The 26,071-nt window shown below is 38.4% G+C and overlaps 2 protein-coding genes across 2 annotated transcripts in view; one reads left to right on the plus strand and one right to left on the minus strand.

The window, feature by feature from the left end:
- UBAC2 (UBA domain containing 2) overlaps window positions 1–26,071 on the minus strand; it is a 184,710-nt gene that overhangs the window by 125,562 nt on the left and 33,077 nt on the right. The window contains exons 2-4 of the mRNA XM_033177364.1: window positions 21,104–21,231; window positions 16,691–16,810; window positions 16,051–16,160 (exon numbers count right to left, since the gene is read on the minus strand). Coding sequence (XP_033033255.1) covers window positions 16,051–16,160; window positions 16,691–16,810; window positions 21,104–21,231 — 358 coding nt within the window. The remainder of the gene's footprint in view (window positions 1–16,050; window positions 16,161–16,690; window positions 16,811–21,103; window positions 21,232–26,071) is intronic.
- Window positions 1,495–6,002, plus strand: GPR18 (G protein-coupled receptor 18). Its single transcript, XM_033177363.1, has 2 exons — window positions 1,495–1,926; window positions 4,806–6,002. The coding sequence occupies exon 2, from the start codon at window positions 4,840–4,842 to the stop codon at window positions 5,833–5,835; it is 996 nt and encodes a 331-aa protein (XP_033033254.1). The 5' UTR covers window positions 1,495–1,926; window positions 4,806–4,839; the 3' UTR covers window positions 5,836–6,002.

Genomic DNA, 26,071 nt, shown 5'->3' on the forward strand with positions numbered 1-26,071 from the left:
ATATCATAATGCAAAATACAGAAAGAACATACACTCCGAGAGTCAAATGTAGCCAGTCCAAAGGGCTCGAATGGACAGCGAGATGAGGAAAAAGGGAGAGTTCACCCCAACCTGAAGCCAGGCCTATGGAGAGCCCTCAGGTCTCCTGGATGCCTCCTCTAAGGGCCTGGCAATTCAGAAACAAGAATGCCCCTGTGTGCCGTGAAGAACTCAAGTCTTGATGAGAGGACTCTTCTAGACACACGCCATCAATGTATCTGTTGATTTTAGCAGCAATAGGGAAGCTAATCAATACTTAATTTTAGAAAAGTAGTAAGCTACGTGAATAAAGAAAGAACAGATTAGGTCTCCAGGCAGGCAGATTTCTGTCCAGCTGAAGTATCAAACTCCTGTGTGATGTTTGAAATACAACATCACATATAAAAAATTGATGAACGTAATTCAGCCATAGGAAGTCATATCTAGTGGACAGATCAATATAATCACCTCGGAAGAAGTTATTACAGGGGGAAAAACTGGGTCTGGCTTTACCCTGAGTTCTTAAGCAAGGAACTGGTCTTCAATTTCTTCATCTACACAAGAAATAGTTGCTATGGTTGTCTCCAATACTGCTAAAACCCATCATTCTGGCAGGTTTAACAATCAAAAGTATTTTATCACCAAAGACAAGGATTTAAGTAACTTTTCTAAGCCACAGACTTACTATGGTTTTGTCTGAGGGAAAAAAAAAAGGATGGACCCCAAACTGTCTAAAATTCAAAAAACAAATACATTTAAGTTCATGAACCTTTTAAAAGTTGACAAACCATGCAAACCAAATATAAAGATAATTAAAATTTTAGGATAAGCAAATGAGAGGATAAATTTTTTTTAAGAAATGAGAAAGTAAAAAAAAAATTAACCTAACAAGGCAGGCAGTGATTCGTTGCTCACTTCCCTTTCTGTTGGTTTCATTTCCCTTCTTAGGTGAAAACACTCCTAATATGTAAATCAGTCCACTAAAGACTTCAGAGTCCTTTCTGTTAAGATTTGCAGAAATTTTTATGCAAAAGAAATTATTTCTAGACTTCCATGCACTAGAAAAGCAGACTTACAAAATACAGCAAACTAAAGTGGATAAATGTATGTGGCAAAGCAGAAGCAAATAATCAAGGATCCTACTTTTAAACATTTAGAATTGTTTAAATAGTAAAAAGTGGAAATGTGGATATTCTATGATTTTTAAGAACTTGGTAGTAAAAAGTGAGACTTCATTTAGGATTACCTACTAAGTGCCAGGTACTATGTTAAGCACTTGGGACCTTTCTGGTTTAGGGCCCTCACAATCCTGCTGGATGGTATTATCTCTATTTCAACTGTACAGAAATGAAGTAGGAACAAAGGGTTAGTCAGAGTGGGCAGGTAACTAGACAAAGTTACACAGCTTAGAAAAAGCAAAGAAGCTAGACTTTAAACCCCTTTTTACTCAACATCAAATCTCCTTCTCTTTCCATAGATGATGCAGACTTTAAGCATCAAAGTACACAAACTGAAGAAACTTTGTCCTTTGTATATAATTCTCTCAAATATATGCCATCATTTCAAGGGGAGCTTATGCTAAGTGTGACTTCATAAACAAATCATTTGTGAGAGAGAAAAACCACATCCAGGGTAAAGTCATAAGGTGAAAAAGCCTCTTTCAGAGAGCACTTCCTGAAACAGACAAAGCAGCAATTACAGTCAGCCCAGCACCAACTCCCATGCCAAGCATTACACTGGAAACTACTTTTTAAAGCAACAAGAGTCTAAAACAAAATAAAACATTTCTTAAATACACTGTTTCCAGAAAGAGCTATTTTAACAGAAGCAACTCAAAGATATCCCTTCGACAGAAGTGGAAGTGCTGAAAAATGTTCATCTCTCATACAGACTTTTGATGGACAGGAGGTAAGTAGCATTTAATTAACTTCACGATTATTGTCAAAAGTAATGCTTTATGTACTATATTTCAAAAATCATTTCATTTTAATAATGCAGGCTGGGCGTGACGGCCCACACCTGTAACTCCAGCACTTTGGGAGGCCAAGGCAGGAGGACCAGTTGTGCCCAGGAGCAACATAGTGAGACCCTGTCTTTATAAAAAAAAAAAAAAAATTGATTAAAAAATAAACGTAACAAACTATGTTGGTGAAAGACCTTGAAATAGGCTATATAATCATCTTTCCACAATACAATTTTACATTTATTTTCAATATTGCTTTACATTAATAGTAAATGTAATTTTTTTCAACTTAAGAAAAGAAAATGTTTATGGTAAATCATACGTATATTTAGAAATGTTCATCACATGGTTTCAATTATGTTGTTTCATGAAATAACTTAATGGTTTTTAAGAAAAGAAAAGCTACAGATAGTCATGGTATCTACAGCTTTTAAAAAGCTGACTTTAAAGTCAATCACTTTTTAGTATTTATCCAAAAATTTCTGTGTTTGCAGAGGACAATCAATACTATAATGCCTTTAAAACACATGCATCACTCATTTTTTTTTCAAACTTGAGCAAATGAATACAAGTATTGGTGACAAGCTACATAAAAACTGCTTGAGCATAACATGGGAAAAAAGACTCAAGATGGTTTGTAAGTATAGGACTTATGTCACAAAATTAAATGATGAGGATAGGTGAAGGGAGTCCTGATGCAATACTAAAAAAGAAAAACAAATACAAAATTTCATTTATATTATAATTGCTACTATTTAAGAATTCATTCCAGTTAAACATAAGATTTAAGCCTCCATGATTACTCTCCTTTGAATGACACTAGAGATATAATTTTTTTCTGTAACACTTTCCTCATTTAATAGAAATTAATATTCTAGTCACACCAATATTTGGAAAATTTAATATGTTTTTAAATATATAGAATTATACTCCAAAATCATATTTAACCTAAATATTTGAGAAGGAAAGGAGAAGAAGGGAAGAAAGGGAAGGGGAAGGAGAAGGGGAAGGGGAAGGGGAAGGGAAGGGGAAGGGGAAGGGAAGGGGAAGGAGGGAAGGAAGGGAAGGGAAGGGAAGGGAAGGAAGGGAGGGAAGGAAGGGAAGGGAGGGAAGGAAGGGAAGGAAGCAAGGAAGGGAAGGGAAGGGAAGGGAGGCAGGAAGGCAGGAAGGCAGGAAGGCAGGAAGGCAGGAAGGCAGGAAGGCAGGAAGGCAGGCAGGCACGTTTCTTGTTTATCCACAGCAATTGCTCAAGTTAATTTTTAATGATCAATAGCCCATGATGCCACTGACCACAGATAGCAAATCTCCCCCACAGTTTTCCTTAAAGAGAAATTCTGGGCTGATTTGAAGACAGCCCACTCTGCAAAGTGACATTTTTGAAGGAAACTTTTCATCCACCTCTGTATTTCAAGGGGATGCCACAGGTTCCATCTCATTGCAGCAAAGTCTATTTTTAAAGTCTGTTGTTGGTGTTGCATCACGGGGGAGTGAAGTTTCACACTGAGGAGTCAATGATATTTGCAACCCCAAATAACCTCCTTTCCATTTAAAATGGGCAGGTTTTTTTATGTGGTGATGGAAATTTGTTAGTTTCTACATACACATCAAGTTACTGAATGACTTCTTATTAATATCTACTTGTCTTAGATACTCCTTTTTTGGATTTACTTTGAAAATTTTTTAAATTTAAATAATATTGAAACTTCTGAATCTAGATGGAATGAGGATATGAAAGTTACTAATAGCACTAGCTTGTTTTCAAGGTGCTGCTTTCTGTGAACCACTGAAGTAGAGCAGGTGAAATCACAAAACTTGGAAGACTTGGCATTAGGTACTCCCAATTGTGCATTAGAAAATAGGTCATCTATTGCTCTAACAGTCTAGTTCTTGATCTGCTGACCATGGCACAAAACACTGCTGTTTCTAGACTTATGACAATTTAAAGAGAACATAAGGTAATAAACACTATGAAGTGTTTCCACTTTAAAAAAACAAAAAGTTTAATAGCCAGCTACACAAGTCTTCATTTCCAAACTAGAGATTTACAAACTAGAGTTTTTTAGCAAAGTAGAGTTGCTGTGAGTCATCTCATCAAAAGTTCCTTCCTTTATTTATTCATCAATTCAGTAAACATGTATTTATTGAGTACCTATTACATGCTCAACAGACAGTGGGGCTGACTGCAGCTGTAACACAGGAAAAGTTCCCATTCTCTCTCAAATGAGAACTACTGTGAATGTTCAGTAGTTAACCAGCCGAATGGTTCCTTGATTAATTTTCCACGTTTCTATTTACATATTTTGTATATTAAAATTGTATTTAATGAAAAAAATACATTATTTGGACATTACTCATCTGGTTGCAAAATATTTTAACAGAATGAAGATGATAAAAAGTGGCAAACAATTGTATTAAGAGTCAAAATTCAGAATGGCCTTTTCCCAATTAGTCCAAATTAAAGGACACTTATTACAGGAACAACTGCTACCTAATTTCACACTATAGGAAAAAACTGTAAAGAAATGGTTATTCTTGTGGGAAGAAGGGAAGTGAGCAGGGAGAGAGAGATGAATGAACTTGCCCAATGAATTATGACACTAGGATCATTTTAATAGATTAATACAAATTAGGAATAATCTCTAGGGAATGGATTCCTTAATAAATACTAAGACACATCGAGTGAGTTTATAACATAAAATGCTCTCAAACTTAAAATTCACTGGCAGTCAAGCTGAGTGGGAGAATGTTAAGCATTTGTTTTTTAACCGAGGATTTTATTCTTATTTTTCTTAACTATTCTTATTTTTCTTAACTATTTTTACAGTTTCTAAGTATCATGCCCACCAACAAGCTGTAAAATGATCACCCTGAACAATCAAGATCAACCTGTCCCTTTTAACAACTCACATCCAGATGAATACAAAATTGCAGCCCTTGTCTTCTATAGCTGTATCTTCATAATTGGATTATTTGTTAACGTCACTGCATTATGGGTTTTCAGTTGTACCACCAAAAAGAGAACCACTGTAACCATCTATATGATGAATGTGGCATTAGTGGACTTGATATTTATAATGACTTTACCCTTTCGAATGTTTTATTATGCAAAAGATGAATGGCCATTTGGAGAGTACTTCTGCCAGATTCTTGGAGCTCTCACAGTGTTTTACCCAAGCATTGCTCTATGGCTTCTTGCCTTTATCAGTGCCGACAGGTACATGGCCATTGTACAGCCGAAGTATGCCAAAGAACTTAAAAACACGTGCAAAGCCGTGCTGGCGTGTGTGGGAGTCTGGATAATGACCCTGACCACGGCCATCCCTCTGCTACTGCTCCATGAAGACCCGGATCAAGACTCCACCCCCGCCACCTGCCTCAAGATTTCTGACATCGTCTATCTAAAAGCTGTGAATGTGCTAAACTTCACTCGACTGACATTTTTTTTCTTGATTCCTTTGTTCATCATGATTGGGTGCTACTTGGTCATTATTCATAATCTCCTTCATGGCAGGACGTCTAAGCTGAAACCCAAAGTCAAGGAGAAGTCCATAAGGATCATCATCACACTGCTGGTGCAGGTGCTTGTCTGCTTTATGCCCTTCCACATCTGTTTCGTTTTCCTGATGCTGGGAACGGGGGAGAACAGTTATAGTCCCTGGGGAGCCTTTACCACCTTCCTCATGAACCTCAGCACGTGTCTGGATGTGATTCTCTACTACATCGTTTCAAAACAATTTCAGGCTCGAGTCATTAGTGTCATGCTATACCGTAATTACCTTCGAAGCATGCGCAGAAAAAGTTTCCGATCTGGTAGTTTACGGTCACTAAGCAATATAAACAGTGAAATGTTATGAATAATAGAAAGGTTCTTTTATCTCAATCCCATCAAAATTCACTTCACTAACTACTCTGGCATCAATGGATATTCTGTATAATATTATCAAGTCCCTTTTCTCTTGAAAAAAGTAAATTCATTATCTTCATTTTAAAAACTTATATAAAACATTTTTGTGAATTATTCGGAGAAAAGCATCTGATTTGTCTTTCACAGTCAAGCCTTATTTACACAGATAATTAACTTTTTGCATTTCTATGTGCAAGTGACACATGTATGTTAATCAAGTCAGTAAGGGGGAAATCAAACTACCATACAAAATAATTTGATTAAATTATTTTCTATCTAGATGCAGCTCCCTTAGGTCTAATTTGCACCAGGAATGGAATTATAAATCCAGTACTTTATGTCCCAAACACTGACTTCCAGAATTCCCATATAAGAAATTATGTTGAACTCATTACTGTTACTTACTACAAGGCAAAATTAACAGGAACAAGAACCCAAGGGGCCTGTAAAGGCCATCCCCATCAGCCCTCCCCTACTCTGAATTCATCCTTTTGAAAACAGAGGATAGTCATTCAACAAACACTGAGAGCCTACTATGCACCAAACTCTATTTAGGACTAATGATGAAAATCTAACCTGAGATGCTATTTCTATCCAATAATCCAAGTTCATTTCTATTATCTACCTACTATACGGTGAAATGCCATTCTCCAATACAAACAGTTTGTTCTTCTTATGTGGTTCAAGATCCCATTTTTACAAAAGAGGTTAATTGATTTTTTTTCCCAGGCCATATGTCACTGTATAAATAGTACTATGGGAACCTTGGATTCTTAGTCTTGCCATTTAATTTCTCCAAATAAAGTAACAAACCAAGTGACTTATCCACCTAACAGAAAAAAACTGAAGTATAATCAGTAAAGCCCCTATTATTCTTAATACTTATGGAAGTAAAATAAATGATTCAACTATAACTTCCTCTCTTTATCATTCTTAACATGATCATATCCTACTGGGGCTTAGAACCAAATATATGCATTGGTTAGAAATTTATTTCTGGCTGGGCATGGTGGCTCACGCCTGTAATCCTAGCACTTTGGGAGGCTGAAGTGGACGGATCACTTGAGGTCAGGAGTTCGAGACCAGCCTGGCCAACATAGTGAAACCCTGTCTCTACTAAAAATGCAAAAATTAGCCAGACATGATGGCAGGTTCCTGTAATCCCAGCTACTTGGGAGGCTGAGGCAGTAGAATGGCTTGAACCCAGGAGGCGGAGGCTGCAGTGAGCCGAAATTGCACCATTGCACTCCAGCCTAGGCGACAGAGCGAGACTCTGTCTCCAGAAAAAACAAAATTGATTTCTGGAAAAAACATAGGTAAATTCATATTATTAAAAAAAAAAAAAGATTAAAAAAACACAAAAAGTCTAATCATAAAATGGCATTTTTGCACTAGACGGTCCCTTAGACAATCTTCTTAGTACAATTCTTCTCTTCAAAATATAAAAAACTGAAGTCTGAAGAGGTTATGTGACTTGCTCAGCTAAAGAACCACCCCTAGAAACCCAGGTCAGTTCTTTCATGTCGAACACTAATTTTTCAATAATAAAAAGCAAACATGCTTAAACATTCTCAGAGCTACATAAGGTGGTACTGAGATGCAGTTTCTCAAAAAAGAGAAAAATACAAAGTTTTTAGTTTCAATAGTCAAATGAGTAAAATACGTATCTTTATATACTTTATATACACAAAATAAGTATCTTTATAGATATTATATCTTTATATATTATTTATATATCTTATATATTTAACATATATTATTTCTAAAACAAGAAAAACAACTCTTGTATTTGACATGTAGGTTTATTGTACACATATACATAGTCAGAGCCTACTCTCAACCATACAGATGAATCTACTCTTAAACGTATTAGATGGAAAAGTTATCTGCCAGAGCTTGTCTTGATAAGAAGAGTTTAGTCTCAAAGCAAAAAGCACAACAAAAGATTCTATTGATACAAAATCAACAAAGTGAAAATGTATGCTGTGATTCTCACAATAAAATTGTAAATAATCTAAATTTTAATTGTAGATCACTTAAAAGTTATTTTTAAAATAATTTACTTAGCATTATAATCAAATATATTTTAACATAATATGTAAAATTCAAAATTTCACTGTATTCTGGAAAACAATGTAACATCCACATATAAATACTAACAAAAAATAATAGGTATATAAGGCCAGATGTGTGGCAGGACTGAGTTACTAGAAATGCCTAATACATATGGCTTTTAATAATGGAGTTATCTCTACTTTCAAAACCTAACAGTTACATTTTCTGAGTTTAAATCATAGTCATGAGCATCCATCATATGTCAGCTACAATTTCTATGCAAAGCACTAGAAAAAGAAATGAACAAGTCTGTGGTTCAAAGGCCTTCCCTTACAGTCTTAGTGGGGCTACACTGTAATCAAGGCTTGCTTGCCCTTCACCATTACTGAATGTAGGGCAATGAGCACATAAAGTGAAACTTGGTTCTCCCTTAAAGAGTCAGTGGGTAGCCTAGGAGGCACAGACAATGACAAGGTAATATAATAAATACTAATAGAGATAATTAATACATGTGCTGTAATACACATATAAGGGCAATCTGCCAAAGGGCAAAAGGAAGCAGAAAGCAAACCGAGTAGGCATTGAGAATGCAAATGTGCAGCAAGCGAAGAAAGCTGGATGACCAGTTGGAAAGTGGTTTGAGACTAGCTGGTGGTCAGATGAGGAGGGCTCTGAAAGGAAAGAAGAGCTGGGCATAGTAGCACATGCCTATAATCCCAGCTACTCAGGAGGCTCAGGTGGGAGGACTGGGCTTGAGCCTAGGAGTTCAAGGCCAGCCTGGATAACATGGCAAGACCTTGTCTCTTAAGAAAAACAATACATGGAAGGGGTATACGCTTGTTTCTAGAAGCTTGATGTAAGACAGCTTCTTTAATTCTCGGGGCTACCCTTTGAAGCACAGAAACCCCACCGTTGACATGTGAGGGTCATCTATAAACTGAGCTCAGGAAATGGAGCTTGAGAGAAGTAACTTGCTCAAGATTTCACATAACTAGTAAGTGGCAGAGCTGGAATCTCAAATCTGGTCTGTCTGATGGCAAAGACTGTGCTATTTCCACTATTCCAGACTGCCTGGATAGCATCTTGGAGGAATCTGACTTTTATTCTGATGGATATGAGAATTTGAGGGTTTTTAAAAGAACTAGTGTGGTTAAGCCTGCATTTTAGAAAGATAACTTCTGACAGCATTGTATGGAATGCTTTGAAATTCACAGGGAAACTAGAGAATTACTGTAAAAAAGTAGACAAGAAAAGATGTAAGAGTTGAGACTGGGATAACAATGACAGTAGAAGTAGAGAAGAAGGGATGAATGAATGAGTTATTCAGGACTTTGCATTACTAAGACTCAGTGCCAGAAGTCCTAGCCAGAGCAACTAGGCAAGAGAAAGAAGGAAAAGGCATCCAAATAGGAAAGCTCAAACCATCTCTCTTTACTGACGATATGATTCTATACCTAGAAAACCCTAAAGACTCTGCCAAAAGGCTCCAGGAATCAAGAAACAACTTCTCTAGAATTTCAGGATACCAAATCAATGAAGAAAGATCAGTAGTAGTATTTCTATACACCAATAACTTAGTTCAAGCTGAGAGTCAAACCAAGAACACAACCCCAATTACAATAGCCACACACACACAAAAAAAAGATACCTAGGAATACATCTAACCATGAAGGTAAAAGATCTCTACAAGAACTACAAAACATTGCTGAAAAAAATCAAAGATGGCCAGGCGTGGTGGCTCACGCCCATAATCCCAGCACTTTGGGAGGCCAAGGCAGGCTAGGCTGATCCCAAGGTCAGGAGATCGAGACCATCCTGGCTAGCACAGTGAAATCCCGTCTCTAGTAAAAAATACAAAAAAAAAAAAATAGCCAGGCATGGTGGCACGTGCCTGTAATCCCAACTACTCAGGAGACTGAGGCAGGAAAATCGCTTGAATCTGGGAGGCAGAGGCTGCAGTGAGCCAAGATCGCACCACTGCTCTCCAGCCTGCGTGACAGAGTGAGACTCCGTCTCAAAAAAAAAAAAAAAAAAAAAGAAAAACGAAAAAAAATCAAAGATGACACAAACAAATGAAAAAAGCATTCCATTCTCATGGACTGAAACAACTGATATCATTAAAATGGCCATACTGTCCAAAGCAATCTACAGATTCAAGGCTATTCCTAGCAAACTACAATGTCATTTTTCACAGAATTAGAAAAAATTATTCTAAAATTCATATAGAACCAAAAAAAGAGCCCAAATAGCCAAGGCAATCCTAAGCAAAAAAGCAAAGAAAAAAACAAAGCCAGAGGCATCACATTACCCAACTTCAGACTATAAGGCTACAGTAAGCAAAACAGCATAGTACTGGTACAAAAACAGACATATAGACCAGTGGAACAGAATAGAGAACCCAGAAATAAGGCCTCACACCTACAGCCATCTGACCTTCAACAAAGTTCACAAAAATAAACAGTGGTGAAAGGATTCCCTATTCAATTAATGGTGCTAGGACAGCTGGCTAGTCATATGCAGAAGAATGAAACTATACCCCTACCTTGCACCACATACAAAAATTAACTCAAGATGGATTAAAGATACAAATGTAAGACCTCAAACTATAAGAATCCTAGAAGAAAACCTAGGAAACACCACTCTGGACATCGCCCTTGGGAAAGAATTTGTGACTAAGTCCTCAAAAGCAATTGCAAAGAAAACTAAAATTGACAAACGGGACCCATTTAAACTAAAGAGCTTCTGCGCAGCAAAATAAACTATCAACGGAGTCAACAAACAACCTATAAAATGGGAGAAAATGCTCACAAACTGCATCTGACAAAGGTCTAATATCCAGAATCTACAAGGAACTTGATTCAACAAGCACAAAACAACCCTATTAAAAAGTGGGCAAAAGACACAGATACTTTTCAAAAGAAGACACACAAGCGGCCAACATACAAGAAAAAATGCTCAACGGTAATCATCAAATGCAAATCAAAACCACAATGAGATACCATCTCACATTAGTCAGAATGGCTACTAAAAAGCCAAAAAAACAACAGATGCTGGGGAGATCTGGGAAGAAGAGGGAAACTTATACACTGTTGTATATAAGTGAGAAAAGGGAACTCTTATACACTGTTGGTGGGAATGTCAATTAGTTCAGCCATTATGGAAAGCAGTTTGGAGATTTCTCAAAGAACTTAAAACAGGACTACCATTCAACCCAACAATCCAACTACTGAGTACATAGCCAAAAGAGAATAAATCATTCTACCAAAAAGACACATGCACTCACATGTTCATTGCAGACCTATTCACAATAGCAAAGACATGGAATCAACCTAAGTGCCCATCAACAATGGACTGGATAAAGAAAATATGGTACATATGCACCATGGAATATGATGCAGCCATAAAAAAGAATGAAATCATGTCCTTTGCAGCAACATGGATGCAGTTGGAGGCCATTATCCTAAATAAATTAATGCAGGAACAGAAAATCAAATACCACATGAACTCACTTAAAAGTGGGAGCTAAACACTGGGTACACATGGACATCAAGATGGCAGCAATAGACACGGAGGACTATTAGAGGGGGAAGAAGGGAAGCGAGCAAGGGTTGAAAAACTAACGACTGGAAACTACACTCACTACCTGGGTGACGGGACCATCTGTACCCCAAACCTCAGCATCATGCAATATACTCATATAACAAACCTTCATGTGTACCCCTTGAATCTGAACGTTCAAATTTCAAAAAATAAAAACTAAGACTCAGTGACCTACCCCATTGACAAGCGAAATGAAAGATTTCCAGCTTGCATGACTCTGGGTAGATGCTACTAACTAAAATAAGAAGAAAGAGGGGAAGAGGATAGAGAGGAGGCCAGAAGAGAAGAGACCTTCTGAACATGAGTTTTCTTTGAGTCTATAAATAATTAGGAAGTAAGACTCTAGACCAGACATGGTGGTCATGCCTATAATCCCAGCACTTTGGAAGGCCAAGGCAGGAGGATCACTGGAGGCCAGAAGTTTGAGACCAGCCTGGGTAAAATAACAAGACCCCATCTCTACAAAAAAAAAAAAAAACACAAACAAACTAAAAAAAAAAAAAAAAAAAAAAAATGGCCGGACGCGGTGGCTCACGCCTATAATCCCAGCACTTGGGGAGGCCAAGGCAGGGTGGATCACCTGATGTCACGAGTTCATGACCAGCCTGACCAATATGGTGAAACTCTGTCCTATTAAAATTACAAAAAAATTAGCCAGGCATGGTGGCAAACCCAGCCACTCAGGAGGCTGAGGCAGGAGAACCACTTGAACCAGGGAGGCGGAGGCTGCAGTGAGCAGAGATCGCGCCATTGCACTGCAGCCTGGGCAGCAAGAGTGAAACTCTGTCTCAAAAAAAAAAAAAAAAAAATAGTTGGTCATGGTGGCACACCTATAGTCACAGCTACTCAGGAGGCTGAGCTAGGAGGATTGCTTGAACCCAGGAGTTTGAAGTTACAGTGAGCTATGATCTGGGCAACAGAATAAGAGAGTAGTGTGGGTTGGAAATACAGAGCCTGGAAGCAAACAATACATGTTCACTGTAGTTGAAATCAAGAAAGTGCGCAAGATAGTCCAAAAAGTTTGAGAAAAGAGCTGCACGCAGTAACTAAGGTCAAAAAGAACTAGCAAGGAGCAGTGTGCGGGACTCAAGAGAGCAGGTGGTTTCATGAAATAAGGAGAGGTTAAAAGCATTTAATGTGCTACTGAAAGGTTAAAGAAGATGGCCAGCGGCTTTAGAAATTAGGTGGCCACTGGTGACCTTTATAAGAGAAGTTCCTGTAGTGGTGAGGTGAAGAAAAAAAAAAAGAGAGAATTAAATAGGAAGTAAAGAACTGTAGAAGAGTGCAGAAAAATTTGGTACTGATGGGAAAGAAAAGTATTAGATGTTAGGCGAAAAACATTGAAAGCTGTAAAGCACATATTTTCATTTTACTTGAAGTTCCGGGATACATGTGCAGAATGTGTAGGTTTGTTAAACAGAGGTATACATGTGCCATGGTGGTTTGCTGCACCTATTGACCCATCATCTAGGTTTTAAGCCTCGCATGCATTAGGTATTTGTCCTAATGCTCTCCCTCTCCTTGCCCCTCACCCACAGACAGCCCCCAGTGTGTGATGTTCCCCTCCCTGTGTCCATGAAGTACACTGATTTGGGAAAAAAAAAAAAAAAACAGTAGTTTCCTCTCTTTAGTTTTTGAAGCTTTGCTATCATCAATAAAAGATATATCTGTGGCTGGGTACAGTGGCTCACACCTGCAATCCCAGCACTCTGGGAGGCCAAGAAAGGAGGATCACTTGAGCCCAGGAATTCAAGATCAGCCTAGACAACATAGCAAAACCTTTTCTCTACCAAAAAGTAATACTAATAAAAATGTTTTTAAGAGATATATTTACAGAATACAAAGTTTATTGTGTTCCAAAAAGTCTACGTTTGAGAAAGCCTCAAGATTTAAAAAAGTCATACTATATACTATAATGTTTGTTACTTGAAAAGGAAGAGAAATATATTCTTATTCAGGAGATGGCTGAATTAACATTTATAGTGTCTTTCAAAGGGGATGCTATAACTTTTCAACTTATTCAAGTTTGTAACTCTTGCTACACACTGAGATTTTTTTTCTTTTTTTTTTGAGACGGAGTCTCGCTCTGTCACCCAGGCTGGAGTGCTGTGGCCGGATCTCAGCTCACTGCAAGCTCCGCCTCCCGGGTTCACGCCATTCTCCTGCCTCAGCCTCCCAGCTACAGGCGCCCGCCATCTCGCCCGGCTAGTTTTTTGTAGTTTTTAGTAAAGACGGGGTTTCACTGTGTTAGCCAGGATGGTCTCGATCTCCTGACCTCGTGATCCGCCCGTCTCGGCCTCCCAAAGTGCTGGGATTACAGGCTTGAGCCACCGCGCCCGGCCAAACTGAGATTTAAGTAGGTAAATCCCTTCCCTCTTCTGAGAGTAAGCAAAAATATTCCCGCCAACTTCAAAATTGAATCAATCTTCTTTTTATGCACAAGTTAATAGGATTCCATAATTAAATGAACACAAAAGTTCTACTGTCATTCAACTCTATGTGCAGCAGGAAAAAGAAGACAGGGAGACAGTGTAAATAAGAATTAATGCTAAGTTACTATCCAGCTCCAAAGTTCATTCTAACACAGACACACACACCTCCCATCACTCAGCAGGCTATACAGGGAACGAAAAAGAACTGGCCTGATAGGAGATGTTTTGGGGAAAAATTATGATTTAGCAATGCTGCTGCTTCCCTGAGTCAACGTGGAATCATTCCTGATGTCAACACTATTTTCCCCAATAACAGAATACTCAACTTTAACTTCTCAGTCTAATTACAACGACCACCTGTGGAATTCAAACTTCATGCTAATTCTGACACAGAATTTTATGTCTCCATTCAAACATTATTCAGAATCATACATTATTAAAACAGCTAAAGGTCAACATTCATGGATATTCACAGCAATTATAATTCACAAAAGGGAGTTACACTGTAAATATTAACAACGCAGGTACGAAAGCTATTAGAACACTAATTATAATTTTAAAATAGGGATCCAAAGTGAATTGAATCAAGATACATACAGTAGCTTAATAGTTCTCAAAACACATATTTAAAATTAAAAGACTGAAGATAGTACACACAGAATTTTAAATATCTGGTATCTATATTTCATACTATCTCATTTCCCAAATAGTGTCTCAGATACTTCGTTCAGATGCTTGGAGGTCATTTACATGTGCTAACAACTCCGCTCCTAGATTCTGATTATTTCACACACTAATACATGGTTTTTGGGGGGTTTTTTGTTTTTTGAGACGGAGTCTCACTCTTTCGCCCAGGCTGAAGTGCAGTGGTGTGATCTCAGCTCACTGAAACCTCTGCCTCCCAGGTTCAAGCGATTCTTCTGCCTCAGCCTCCTGAGCAGCTGGGACTACAGGTGCACGCCACCATGCCTGACTAATTTTTGTATTTTTAGTAGAGACGGGGTTTCACCATATTGACCAGTCTGATCTCGAACTCCTGACCTTGTGATCCACCCACCTCAGCCTCCCAAAGTGCTGGGATTACAGGCGTGAGCCCATATTTGAAGCTTTGCTACCATCAATTACGGGCTGTTACCGCACCTGGCCTGTTTGTTTGTTTGTTTGTTTGTTTGAGATGGAGTCTCGCTCTGTCAACTCTGCTCCCAGAATCTAGTTATTTCACACACTAATACATGATTTTTTTTTTAAAAGAAGATCAACGCAATATGAAAGCATACAAATTCTGAGTGGGTTGGCCACTGCAGGTTGTCTACAAAGTTATAACCTATACACTGGCTTTATGTTTGATGGAAACGTATAAAACATTATCAGCTTTTAAAAATTATGCTTCAGAAGCCTAACTTCATACAAATTAATTGTTTCCTAATCTAATTAAACTATATTTTTATGTTTAGTTCATAAAATTACAAAGACACATTTCACTATAAAAACACACAAAACTAATTCTATCAGGATCAGAATAGGAAATTCACTTAAAATTCTCTAAAACACAAAATTTCAAAGCTAAAAAAAGAATGTGACTGGGCGCGGTGGCTCACACGGTGGCTCAAGCACTCTGGGAGGCCAAGGAGGATGGATCACCTGAGGTCAGGAGTTTGAGACCAGCCTGGCCAACATGGCGAAACCCCATCTCTACTAAAAACTACAAAAATTAGCTGGGCGTGGTGGCACGCACCTGTAGTCCCAGCTACTTGGGAGGCTAAGGCAGGAGAATCACTTGAACCCAGGAGGTGGAGGTTGTGGTCAGCCGAGGTCACACCAATGCACTCCAGCCTGGGTGACACAGCGAGACTCTGTCTCAAAAAAAAAGTAAAATAAATTTTAAAGAAAGAATATAAAATTGATTATATTTCAAGAACATAATAAAAATGTAGGCATAGATTAGACTTTTTACATATAAAATCAATTTTACTATATCTAAAAGTTTAAAATATTCTTTTACTGACTTTCACATATAATAACACTTTAAATCACATTCAAGTCGTTCTAAATTAAGTCAATCTTTAAGTGCTACTTACAATCCAGAAGGCAAATTACTAGCTGCAGTGATGCTCAAGAAATACTGCATAGCTTCGACGAGGAGAAAGTCAAATAAGGCTGACAAAACCCAGGAACCCAGCAAAAAGGACTACAAGATAAAACAGCAGAAAAATTATAAAGATGAGTCTCCTAAAAATAAACTAACATTTATTCAGCTAGAATCAGCTCAGAGGTATGTATTTGTATGTATGTGTGTGTGTGTATATATATTCAAAATTAATTGTTTTTATTAAAATAGACTTTCGAAAATCGGCAGAGTAAACCCATATTGCTCAAATGTATTAACATCCATAATTTTTAAGTAGGTTGAAGATATATTTTTAACAAGTAAAACACAAACCACTAAGCAAAATAAATAATTTTATTAAAAGTCAAAGTATTAAAATTTGTATTAGCTGTTCACAACTAATACTATATATTATCATTATCACTATTATTATTATTATGCTATTCTAAAATTTTCTTTGGTTAATGTCCATATGCCTCAAATCAGACACAGAATAGTATAATTTTTAAAAAACTGTAAATAATAACACCAAGTTTAACAAAGTAAAATCCATTTAAACAAAATTTTTTTCTATAGCCTAAGTGGCAAAGACAAAAGACATAAAAACTTACTGCAAATTTTCTGCTTCCATATCTTCTTTCAAATATCCTAAAATTATAAATAAGCAGACTACTGCAGAAAGTATCTTTCAAATCAAGGCAAATTATTCTTCCACATATCAACCTCCAAATCTAGATGGGGATTTAAAAAAGAACAACAAACAAGAGTAAAATTTGTTCGGATCTCTTCCTTAGCAAATTTGTTATTTTTATACTGTCTATTTTTAATAGTCTAAACAAAATCATAATGCACACACAAAAGGAACATTATACATGTATGTTCTCTGAGCTCAAGTCTCTCACAGTAAAAATTCCTTCCAACAGTGGCACGAAAGGTACTTGAATTTTTTTGTGCTTATAAGAAAACATATTCTCATTAAGATAACAGAAAACTGCCTATAAGAAATTTTAGGGCCGGGCGCGGTGGCTCAAGCCTGTAATCCCAGCACTTTGGGAGGCCGAGGCGGGCGGATCACGAGGTCAGGAGATCGAGACCATCCTGGCTAACACGGTGAAACCCCGTCTCTACTAAAAAAATACAAAAATCTAGCCGGGCGAGGTGGCGGGCGCCTGTAGTCCCAGCTACTCCGGAGGCGGAGGCAGGAGAATGGCGTAAACCCGGGAGGCAGAGCTTGCAGTGAGCTGAGATCCGGCCACTGCACTCCAGCCCGGGCTACAGAGCGAGACTCCGTCTCAAAAAAAAAAAAAAAAAAAAAAAAAAAAGAAATTTTAGGATTGTGTTTAGTAAGATTTTAAAAAATTATATACGTAAGCCAGAATGAAAGGCTAACAAATGTTCATTATTATGCTACTGAATAAGACAAAGGTGTAACTGAAAAACAACTTAGATATAAACTCAAAAATATACATTTCTGAGCTTAATTTTAATCATCAACCTACTTCAGAGCAACTATGCAAAGTAATTTATGGCAACTGTTGCTAAATATGACTAGGTTTGAAATGTTAGTTTATTTAAATCACTGTTTCACCCAACTTCCGGTTGTGTAAAAACATATAAGGGGACATACCAAAAAAAAAAAAAAAAAGCTACTCAAAAGCCTATTTTTGAGTCTGCTTAAACATTTTTCAGATTTTTAAAGATAATCCCAATGACATTTGAAAACATCCTAATCTTATTTCCCCTTCACAATGACCTTATGAGATAAGTAAAACAAATATTAATGACAATTTTTCTTTGTATTTTTATTGTGGTAAAACAGATACAAAAGCTGTAATTTTAACTACTGAGTATACAATTCGGTGGTATTAAGCAAATTCACAATATTGTACAATCATCACCACTATCTATTTCCAGAACTCTTCATCATCCTAGACAGAAACGCCATGCTAATTTCCTGTTCCCTCTCCCCATAGCCCCAGGAAACACCATTCTACTTAATGTCTCTATGAATTTGCTTATACTTGAAACCTCATGTAAGTAAGATCACATATTTGTCCTTTTGCATTTGCTCATTTCACTTTGCATAGTATTTTCAAGGTTCATAGTAAAGCATGTATCAATCTCATTCTCATTTATAGTTGAATAATATTCTATGGTATGTATACACCACATTTTGTTTATCCATTTATCTGTTAATAGGCATTTGGGTTTCTACCTTTTTGCTATTGTGAATAATGCTGCTGCGAACATTGGTAATATTAACTCTTTTCTTTTTTTTTGAGACAGGGTCTCACTCTGTTGCCCAGGCTGTAGTGCACTGACGTGATCACATCTCACTGCAGGCTCAACCCTCTGGACTGATTCAATACTCGCACCTCAGCCTCCTGAATAGCTGGGACTACAGGTGTGCACCACCACACCCATCTAATTTTTGTATTTTTTGTAGAGATGGTGCTTTGCCATGTTGCCCAGGCTGGTCTTGAACTCCTGGGCTCAAGCAATCCATTCGCAAGCCTTGGCCTCCCAAGGTGCTGAGATTACAGGTGTGAACCATCACATCCAGCCAACTGTCTTAAGGAAAAAGAGGCACAGAGAAACTATCTGTCTAAAGTCATACAATCTGTGCTCTTGCCAACAGAAATAAGAATACAAATGAGAAGTCTGACCATATCAACTGTCAAAACATTTCACATATGTCTCTACTCCAAGCAAGACACCAGGCAGAGTCTTTGTCGTGACTGTACTGGCCACCAGAGTTCATTTCACCTGCCAGCCCAGCTGACCTGGGGATGGCTGCCTACAAGGCTGTGCTGAGGCCATAGCTGGGCTCAAGGAGAAACAGTACCAGAGTCACACTGAAACTTTAGGTAGCATATACCTCTATCAATATGATCAATGAGGCAGTACACATGAGAGCACAAAGTACTTTACCAATGGCAGATGATGATGACTGTCATCTCCGCAGAACACCAGATTCAAAAACCGTAAGAGGCAGCTCCAAGTCCTCTATCCCCACATTTAATATTACAATGAAAACACTCTACTCAGGCATAAGCTCTGACAGCCACTAAGAACATCTGGGGATTAAGGAAATTGAAACTTTGTAATTACTAAGATATAACAAACTGCATTTCCAAAACCCCATTTTTCTTCAGTTAATGAAAATAAAGCTGCTAGCTACAGTTTTAAATAATTTATGTGTTGCAATGATGCTCAAGGACACAAAACTATGAGAGCTGGTGTAAGAATGAACCACTGCATATTATTATATAGGTGAATGTCCCCTAAAGACTGGTAACTGGCTACAGGCTTGCACTCAGCAAAGCACTGCTTCTGCAACTCAACCTAAAGAAACCTGATTGTACCTCTGCATTAATTGCCAAAATCTGGAGGTTCAGAACTTACAAAATAAAGCCCTTCATTATCTGAGACCTCCTGGACTTCTCCAATCTAATTCTGGGTTTGCCTCAAAGCCTGGGTTTGCCTCAAAGCATGCTTCCTATACCCCACTCCTAAAGGTTTGAAATTCATGTTGCTTCCTGAAGTAAAGTGCCCTTCCTTCTCTTCATTGCTAACGAACAGTCATCCCTTCTTTCAGACCAAACTGAAAGCTCACATCCCTAAGACTCTCCGGAGGTATTCCCCCAATACTGGTGCCTACTTCCTTTATCACCCCCCAAGGAAGTCATGTACACCTGTGACCTACAGAATCACGTTCTTACATGTATGTGTGTGTTTCGATTTCCCCAGGCAGAACTGAAACTCCCATCTCTCTCATGAATATACACTGACAGCCTCTTAGGTGTTTTAACAGCGTTAATGTGGAAGTGGCTATTTCCACTCCTGGACAGAAGGGTGGTCGGTCCTCTTCCATCCAAGCAGGTCACCACCTTTAAAGCACAGATGTCCACAGAGTGAGTTTAGCCCAACGAACCAAATTAACTCCAGAAATTAGGAAGGTATCAACCCAAGGCCCGGGGGCCCTTACATTAGTGGTCCTCAAAGCCAGCCATACACTAGAATCCCCGGGGGGTTGTTTTTAAATGTACGGCAATGACCAGGTACCACCACCAGACTCTGTGACTCAGTTGTTCTGGGGTGAGATAGTGGGTTTATGTAAATCTAGGTATAAATTATACCTTCACTTAAGTATAGATATGCAGACAGAGCTCTAAAGTTTTTCCAGGTGATTCTAATGTGTGTCCAGGGTTGAGAACGACTGCATTATAGCAACTGAAATAATACAGAAGCTATACTACCTTCTGACAAATGAGTAATACGGATAAATAACTGAAAGACCTGCACAGGAAGTTGGTGAAGCCAATCTGAGCAATGGTATTAATTACATGACTATGAAGAAAAGGTGTCAGTGTTCAAGAAATGGATTATTATGCTTTAAATGGGCTAGCCAAGTGTTTAGCAAAGAAAGGGTGGCAGTCATATACCAGAATGTGCACTAACTCCAATTCATAGACAAGAAGCCAGCACCAGTGTTTTCAACAAGATCAGTCCAGAAACCTTGAAAAGCACTTCTGCTCTTTCCCACAGCAGAAACTCAAGATAAATCTCTTACTTCATTTAACCACCACCATAAAAGTTATCATAAATTCATAATCTGATACAGCTGACAGAGCCTAGCTCCTCTCATCAAACATTCAAATTGAGACAAGGTTTTGGCAAAGCTAAGTATGCATACTGGGCATTAAAAAAAAAGATTTAACATTGTTTTTAATTCCCTTGAAGTTATAAGTTGCACTTCTCTAAATAAAAAGTGAAACTGAAAATAAAGGTACCTAATAAAAGGAAATACTGCCATTGCTTCATTATTATCTGCTTTGCTGAAAAATCAATAAATACAACTAGAAAAGTTACTTAATGAAATATTAATAATAAATATTTCTTACAAATTGGGGGCTTTGAGGAACTAATAGCAGGAAGAAAAGCACATCTAAGAAGAAAAAACAAATCTAGAAAAAAAAAACTGTCCTCTCTCGAGTCCAAGGGGCCAAAGAGGCAGAGCTCACCTGGAAGTCGTTCTTGACCGCGTGGAGGTCATACACAAACAGCTTCTGGCAGTGAGGCAGGAGGAGGGCTAGCAGGAGGGAGACGGCACTGGGGACCAGCAGAAGGCTCTTCGACAGAGGCGCCTTGTCTGGAGGGAAAAAGGAAACCACTTTCAGAATGATTGTTCCTAAGATTTAAAAAACCACATGGGTGAAAAGCGGGAGAATTCACTTCTTTTAAATCAGAATGAAGACAAAGTTCAGAAACTTTGAAATTTGGTTCTAACACCACTTTCAAAACATCAACCTCGGGAAGTAAGTGATCAAAAGACACTGGAAACAAGCAGAATGCCCTAGCAGGGCTTCATTGGCAGTTGGCTCTTAAATGAGACCAAGTTTACAGCCAGAACTTCCATAGAACACCTTTGAGAAAATGGCTACCCAAGTGTAAAGAAACAGAGAAGTATGTTTTCTATCAAATCAGCCAGTTAGCTCCTGAGCATGCACAAAATTCATACATATGTAAAAATACATTTTTAATTTTATTTTTTAATTGATACCTATTAGGGAACACATTTTGGGAGTGCATGTGATAATTTGATACATTCATACAATCATATTCAGAGAGAGTCTCATTTTGTCACCCAAGCTGGAGTGCAGTGGCGCAATCTTGGCTTACTGCAACCTCCACCTCCCAGGTTCACCGCGATTCTCCTGCCTCAGCCTCCTGCATAGCTGGGATTACATGCACATGCCACCACGCCTGGCTAATTTTTGTATTCTTAGTAGAGACCATGTTTCACCATGTTGGCCAAGCTGGTCTCGAACTCCTGGGCTCAAGCGACCCTCCTGTCTCAGCCTCCCAATGTGCTGGGAATACAGGCATGGACCACAGCAACCAGCCCAGCTAATTATCTTAAATATCTCTCTTTTCTTTAGGCTGAATTATTCTCTTCTAGCTATTTTGAAACATACGATAGATTAGTGTCAACTACAGACACCCTCCTGATCTACTGAACACCAAGTCTTATTTCTTCTAAGTGTGTATTTGTACCCATTAATCAACCTCTTTTTATCCCCCTCTCCCTCCTAACCTTCCCAGCCTCTGATAACCACCAACCTACTCTCTATCTTCATGAGATCCACTATTTTAGCTTCCATATGTAAGTGAGAACATGCAATCTTTGTCTTTTTGTTCTTAGCTTATTTCACTTACATGTCTTCTAGTTCCATCCATGCTGCTGCAAATGACAGGATTTCATTCTTTTTATGGCTGAATAATATTTCACTGTGTGTGTATGTGTATATATATTATATATACATATATATACACATACATAAAATTTTCTTTATCCATTATCCATATTTTTCTATTCATCGGAAACTTAAGAGGGAACTAGTCTATAACAAAGATGAAAGTATAACAACAAAGAGGGCCAGGCATGGTGGCGCACATCTGCACTGACGGACACTTCAGCTGATTCCATATTTGGCCATCGTGAATAGTGCTGCAATAAGCATGGAAGTGCAGATATCTCTTTGATATACTGATTTCCTTTCTTTTGAATATATATCCAGTAGTGGAGCATATGATAGTTTTATTTTATTTTATTTTTGAAGAACCTCCATACTGTTTTCCATCATGACTGTACTAATTTACATTCCCACCAACAGTATACCAGGGTTCCCCTTTCTCCACATCCTGGCCAGCCTCTGTTTTGTTTGGTTGTTGTTTTTGTTTTTGTTTTTTTGAGATGGAGTCTCGCTCTGTCGCCCAGGCTGGATGTTGTTGTTTTTGAGACAGAGTTTTGCTCTTTCGCCCAGGCTGGAGTGAAGTGGTGCAATCTTGGCTCACTGCAACCTCGGCCCCACAGGTTCGAGCGATTCTCCTGCCTCAGCCTCCTGAACACCTGGGATTATAGGCACCCGCCACCATGCCCAGCTAATTTTTGTATTTTTAGTAGAGACCGGGGTTTCACCATGTTGGCCAGGCTGGTCTTGAACTCCTGACCTCAGGTGATCCACCTGCCTTGGCCTCCCAAAGTACTAGGATTACAGGCATGGGCCACTGTGCCCAGCAGCCAGCCTCTGTTATTCCTGTCTTTTTGATAAAAGCCATTCTAACTCGGGTGAAATATCTCATTGTGGTTTTGATTTGCATTTCTCTGATGATCAATGATGTTGAGCACATTTTCATATGCCTGTTGGCCATTTGTATGTCTTCTTTTGAGAAATGTCTATTCAGATCTTTCGCCCACTTTTAAATTGGATTATTTGGGTTTTTGCTATTGAGTTGTTTGAGCTCCTTACAAATTCTGGTGACTAATCCCTTGTCAGATGGATTAATCTGCAAGTATTGCAAGTGTTTTCTCCCATTCTGTGGGTTATCTCTTTGTTAACTGTTTCTTTTGCTGTGCAACAGGAGCTTTTTAGTTTGACATAATCCCATCTGTCTATTCTTCCTTTGGCTGTCTGCGCTTTTGAGGTCTTACATTAAAAAAAATCTTTGCCCAGACCAATGTCCTGGAGCATTTCTCCAACATTTTCTGCTAGTAGTTTCACAGTTTCAGGTCTTAGACTTAAGTCTTTAATCCATTTAGATTTGATTTTTATATACAGTAAGAAATATGGGTCTTTCATTTTTCTGCATATGGTTAACCAGGTTTACCAGCACAATTTTTTTTGAGACAGGGTCTCACTCTATTGCCCAGGCTGGAGTCCAGTGGCATGATCACAGTTCACTGCAGTCTTGAACTCCTGGGCTCAAGTGATCCTCCCACCTCACCCTCCCTAGCAGCTGGGACTACAGGCCCAAGCCACCACACTTGGCTAATTTTTTTTTGGAGAGATAGAGTCTTGCCATGTTGCCCAGGCTGCTCTCAAACTCCTAGCCTCAAGTGATCCTCTCGCCTCAGCCCCCAAAGGGTTAGAATGATAGGCATGAGCCACAGCACCTGGCCCCAGAACAATTTTTTTTGAAGGGACTGTTCTTTCTCCATTGTATGTTCTTGGCATCTTTTTTGGCTGCAAATGCATGGATATATATCTGGATCTTCTAATCTGCTCCACTGGTCCATGCATCTGTTTTGATGTGAGTATCCTGCTGATTTGGTTACTCTGTAGTATATTTTCAAGTCAGGTAATGTGATACTTCACTTTGTTCTTTTTGCTCAGGATTGCTTTGGCTACTCAGAGTCTTTTGTGGTTCCATATAAATTTTACGAATTTTTTCGTTTGTTTGTATTTCTGTGAAGAATGTCGTTGATATTTTAAGAGGATTGCATTGAATCTGTAAATTGCTTTGGGTAGTATTGCCACTTTAACAATACTAATTCTTCCAAACCATAAGCATGGAATACCCTTTCATTTTTTTGTGTCCTCTTCAAGTTCTTTCATCAGTGTTTGATAGTTTTCCTTGTACATATATTACACTTCGGTTAATTGATTCCTAGGTGTTTTGTTTTTAAAAAATTAAACGAGGCTAAAAGTGTTAACACTGCTGATGGCAGTGGCCTCCTGAGATTTTCCACCATGAGTACAATTGGAGCCCAGGTCAGTTTTCCAGGAGAAGCTAGTGTGACCTTTGCCTTGTACCAAAAGCAGTCACGTCCCTCTTCCTCCTTGATCTAGTCATTTACATATTAAGTATGACAGAATTATACTACTAAGGGTATTTTAGAAACTATAAATGTCTTCTCTCTTCCCTCTGATATGAGAGAAAAAAAGAAGCAAATTATGTTTTCTTCTAGCTTACTTTTTTTTTCCAATAGAACAAAATATCAGCTTTTACCTACTCAGGAACATTTCCTCCAAGCATGTCATTTAATCAAAATGTACACTATTGTGAGACATCTAAGTAGCTCTTCTCTCCCTCTGGTCTTCCTTGGTTCCACCTTTGTATTTTCATGCCTTCCTCTCTCACAGACCCTGAAAACAAGCCCCTTGTTTTCAACAAGCTACTTGCTGAGCTAATCCATGGGACAGAACAAGAGCTATGAGAAGGGAAAGGACCTGGGGCCCAGAAGACTTGGTCTGGAACCCTCATTTTCACACTTACTGATGCTTGCCATTGGACACAGTATCTGATCTCTCTGAGCTTCATTCACCTCATCTGACCTAATTCTCAGGGTTAGAATTAGAAAGAAGTGAGGTAATGCATGTAGAAATGGCTAGCACAGTGTCCGGCCCATGATGGGGGCTCAGAAAAAGGAAGTGAATCTCAATCTAGGAAAACCGCTGAAATAACATGTTTTCCTTGGAAATAATTAATTACTTTATATAATAACCCTGCACCTCCCTTTGTATGGGAGCTCTGTTTTCACTCTATTAAATCTTGCAACTGAAAATAATAATAATAATAAAATAACCCTGTAATATTTATAGTATCAAAAGACTAGTCTTGAGAATTCAAGTGGTACCAGCAGATTTGGTTACAAAAACATGACTGAGATTTCCATCAAATAATGAAATACTAAAGCTTCATAGGAACCAAAAACATTGCCTTTTTTTTCTCTTCATATAGTTGTTTTCTCCCATCCTTTTACTGTGAAAAAGTTTACATTTAAGACTTACGCTGGGGGTTACATAATAATAATTTTGATAATTGTGTCATTACTTTTCTATTTCTTAGCTGGCCTTCTGTCTTCGTTCTCCTTGTATCTCGGTATCACCCTACACTCATGGATTTTTACTTAATCAATGTGTTACAATCAGTTGCATTCTTTTTCCAATGTTCAAACTGTCCAGGTGGAAGCCCTCTGACCAGCTCCTGTGGTCTTTCAACCATAGCCCTCAATGACTTGCTCTGTCTGCCCCAGCTATCCTTGCTTTAGGCTCACCTGTACCCGTCCTGCCCAAGACCTAGAATTTCTCTAAGAATCCCTGTTAGGGAATGTTGGGAAACGGCCTTTAGAAACCAAATCTGAGGCTGGGCGCAGTGGCTCATGCCTGTAATCCCAGCACTTTAGGAGACCAAGGCAAGCAGATCAT

Source organism: Trachypithecus francoisi, unplaced genomic scaffold, assembly GCF_009764315.1.
Source record: "Trachypithecus francoisi isolate TF-2019V2 unplaced genomic scaffold, Tfra_2.0 Lachesis_group18, whole genome shotgun sequence".
Lineage (NCBI taxonomy): Eukaryota > Metazoa > Chordata > Mammalia > Primates > Cercopithecidae > Trachypithecus > Trachypithecus francoisi.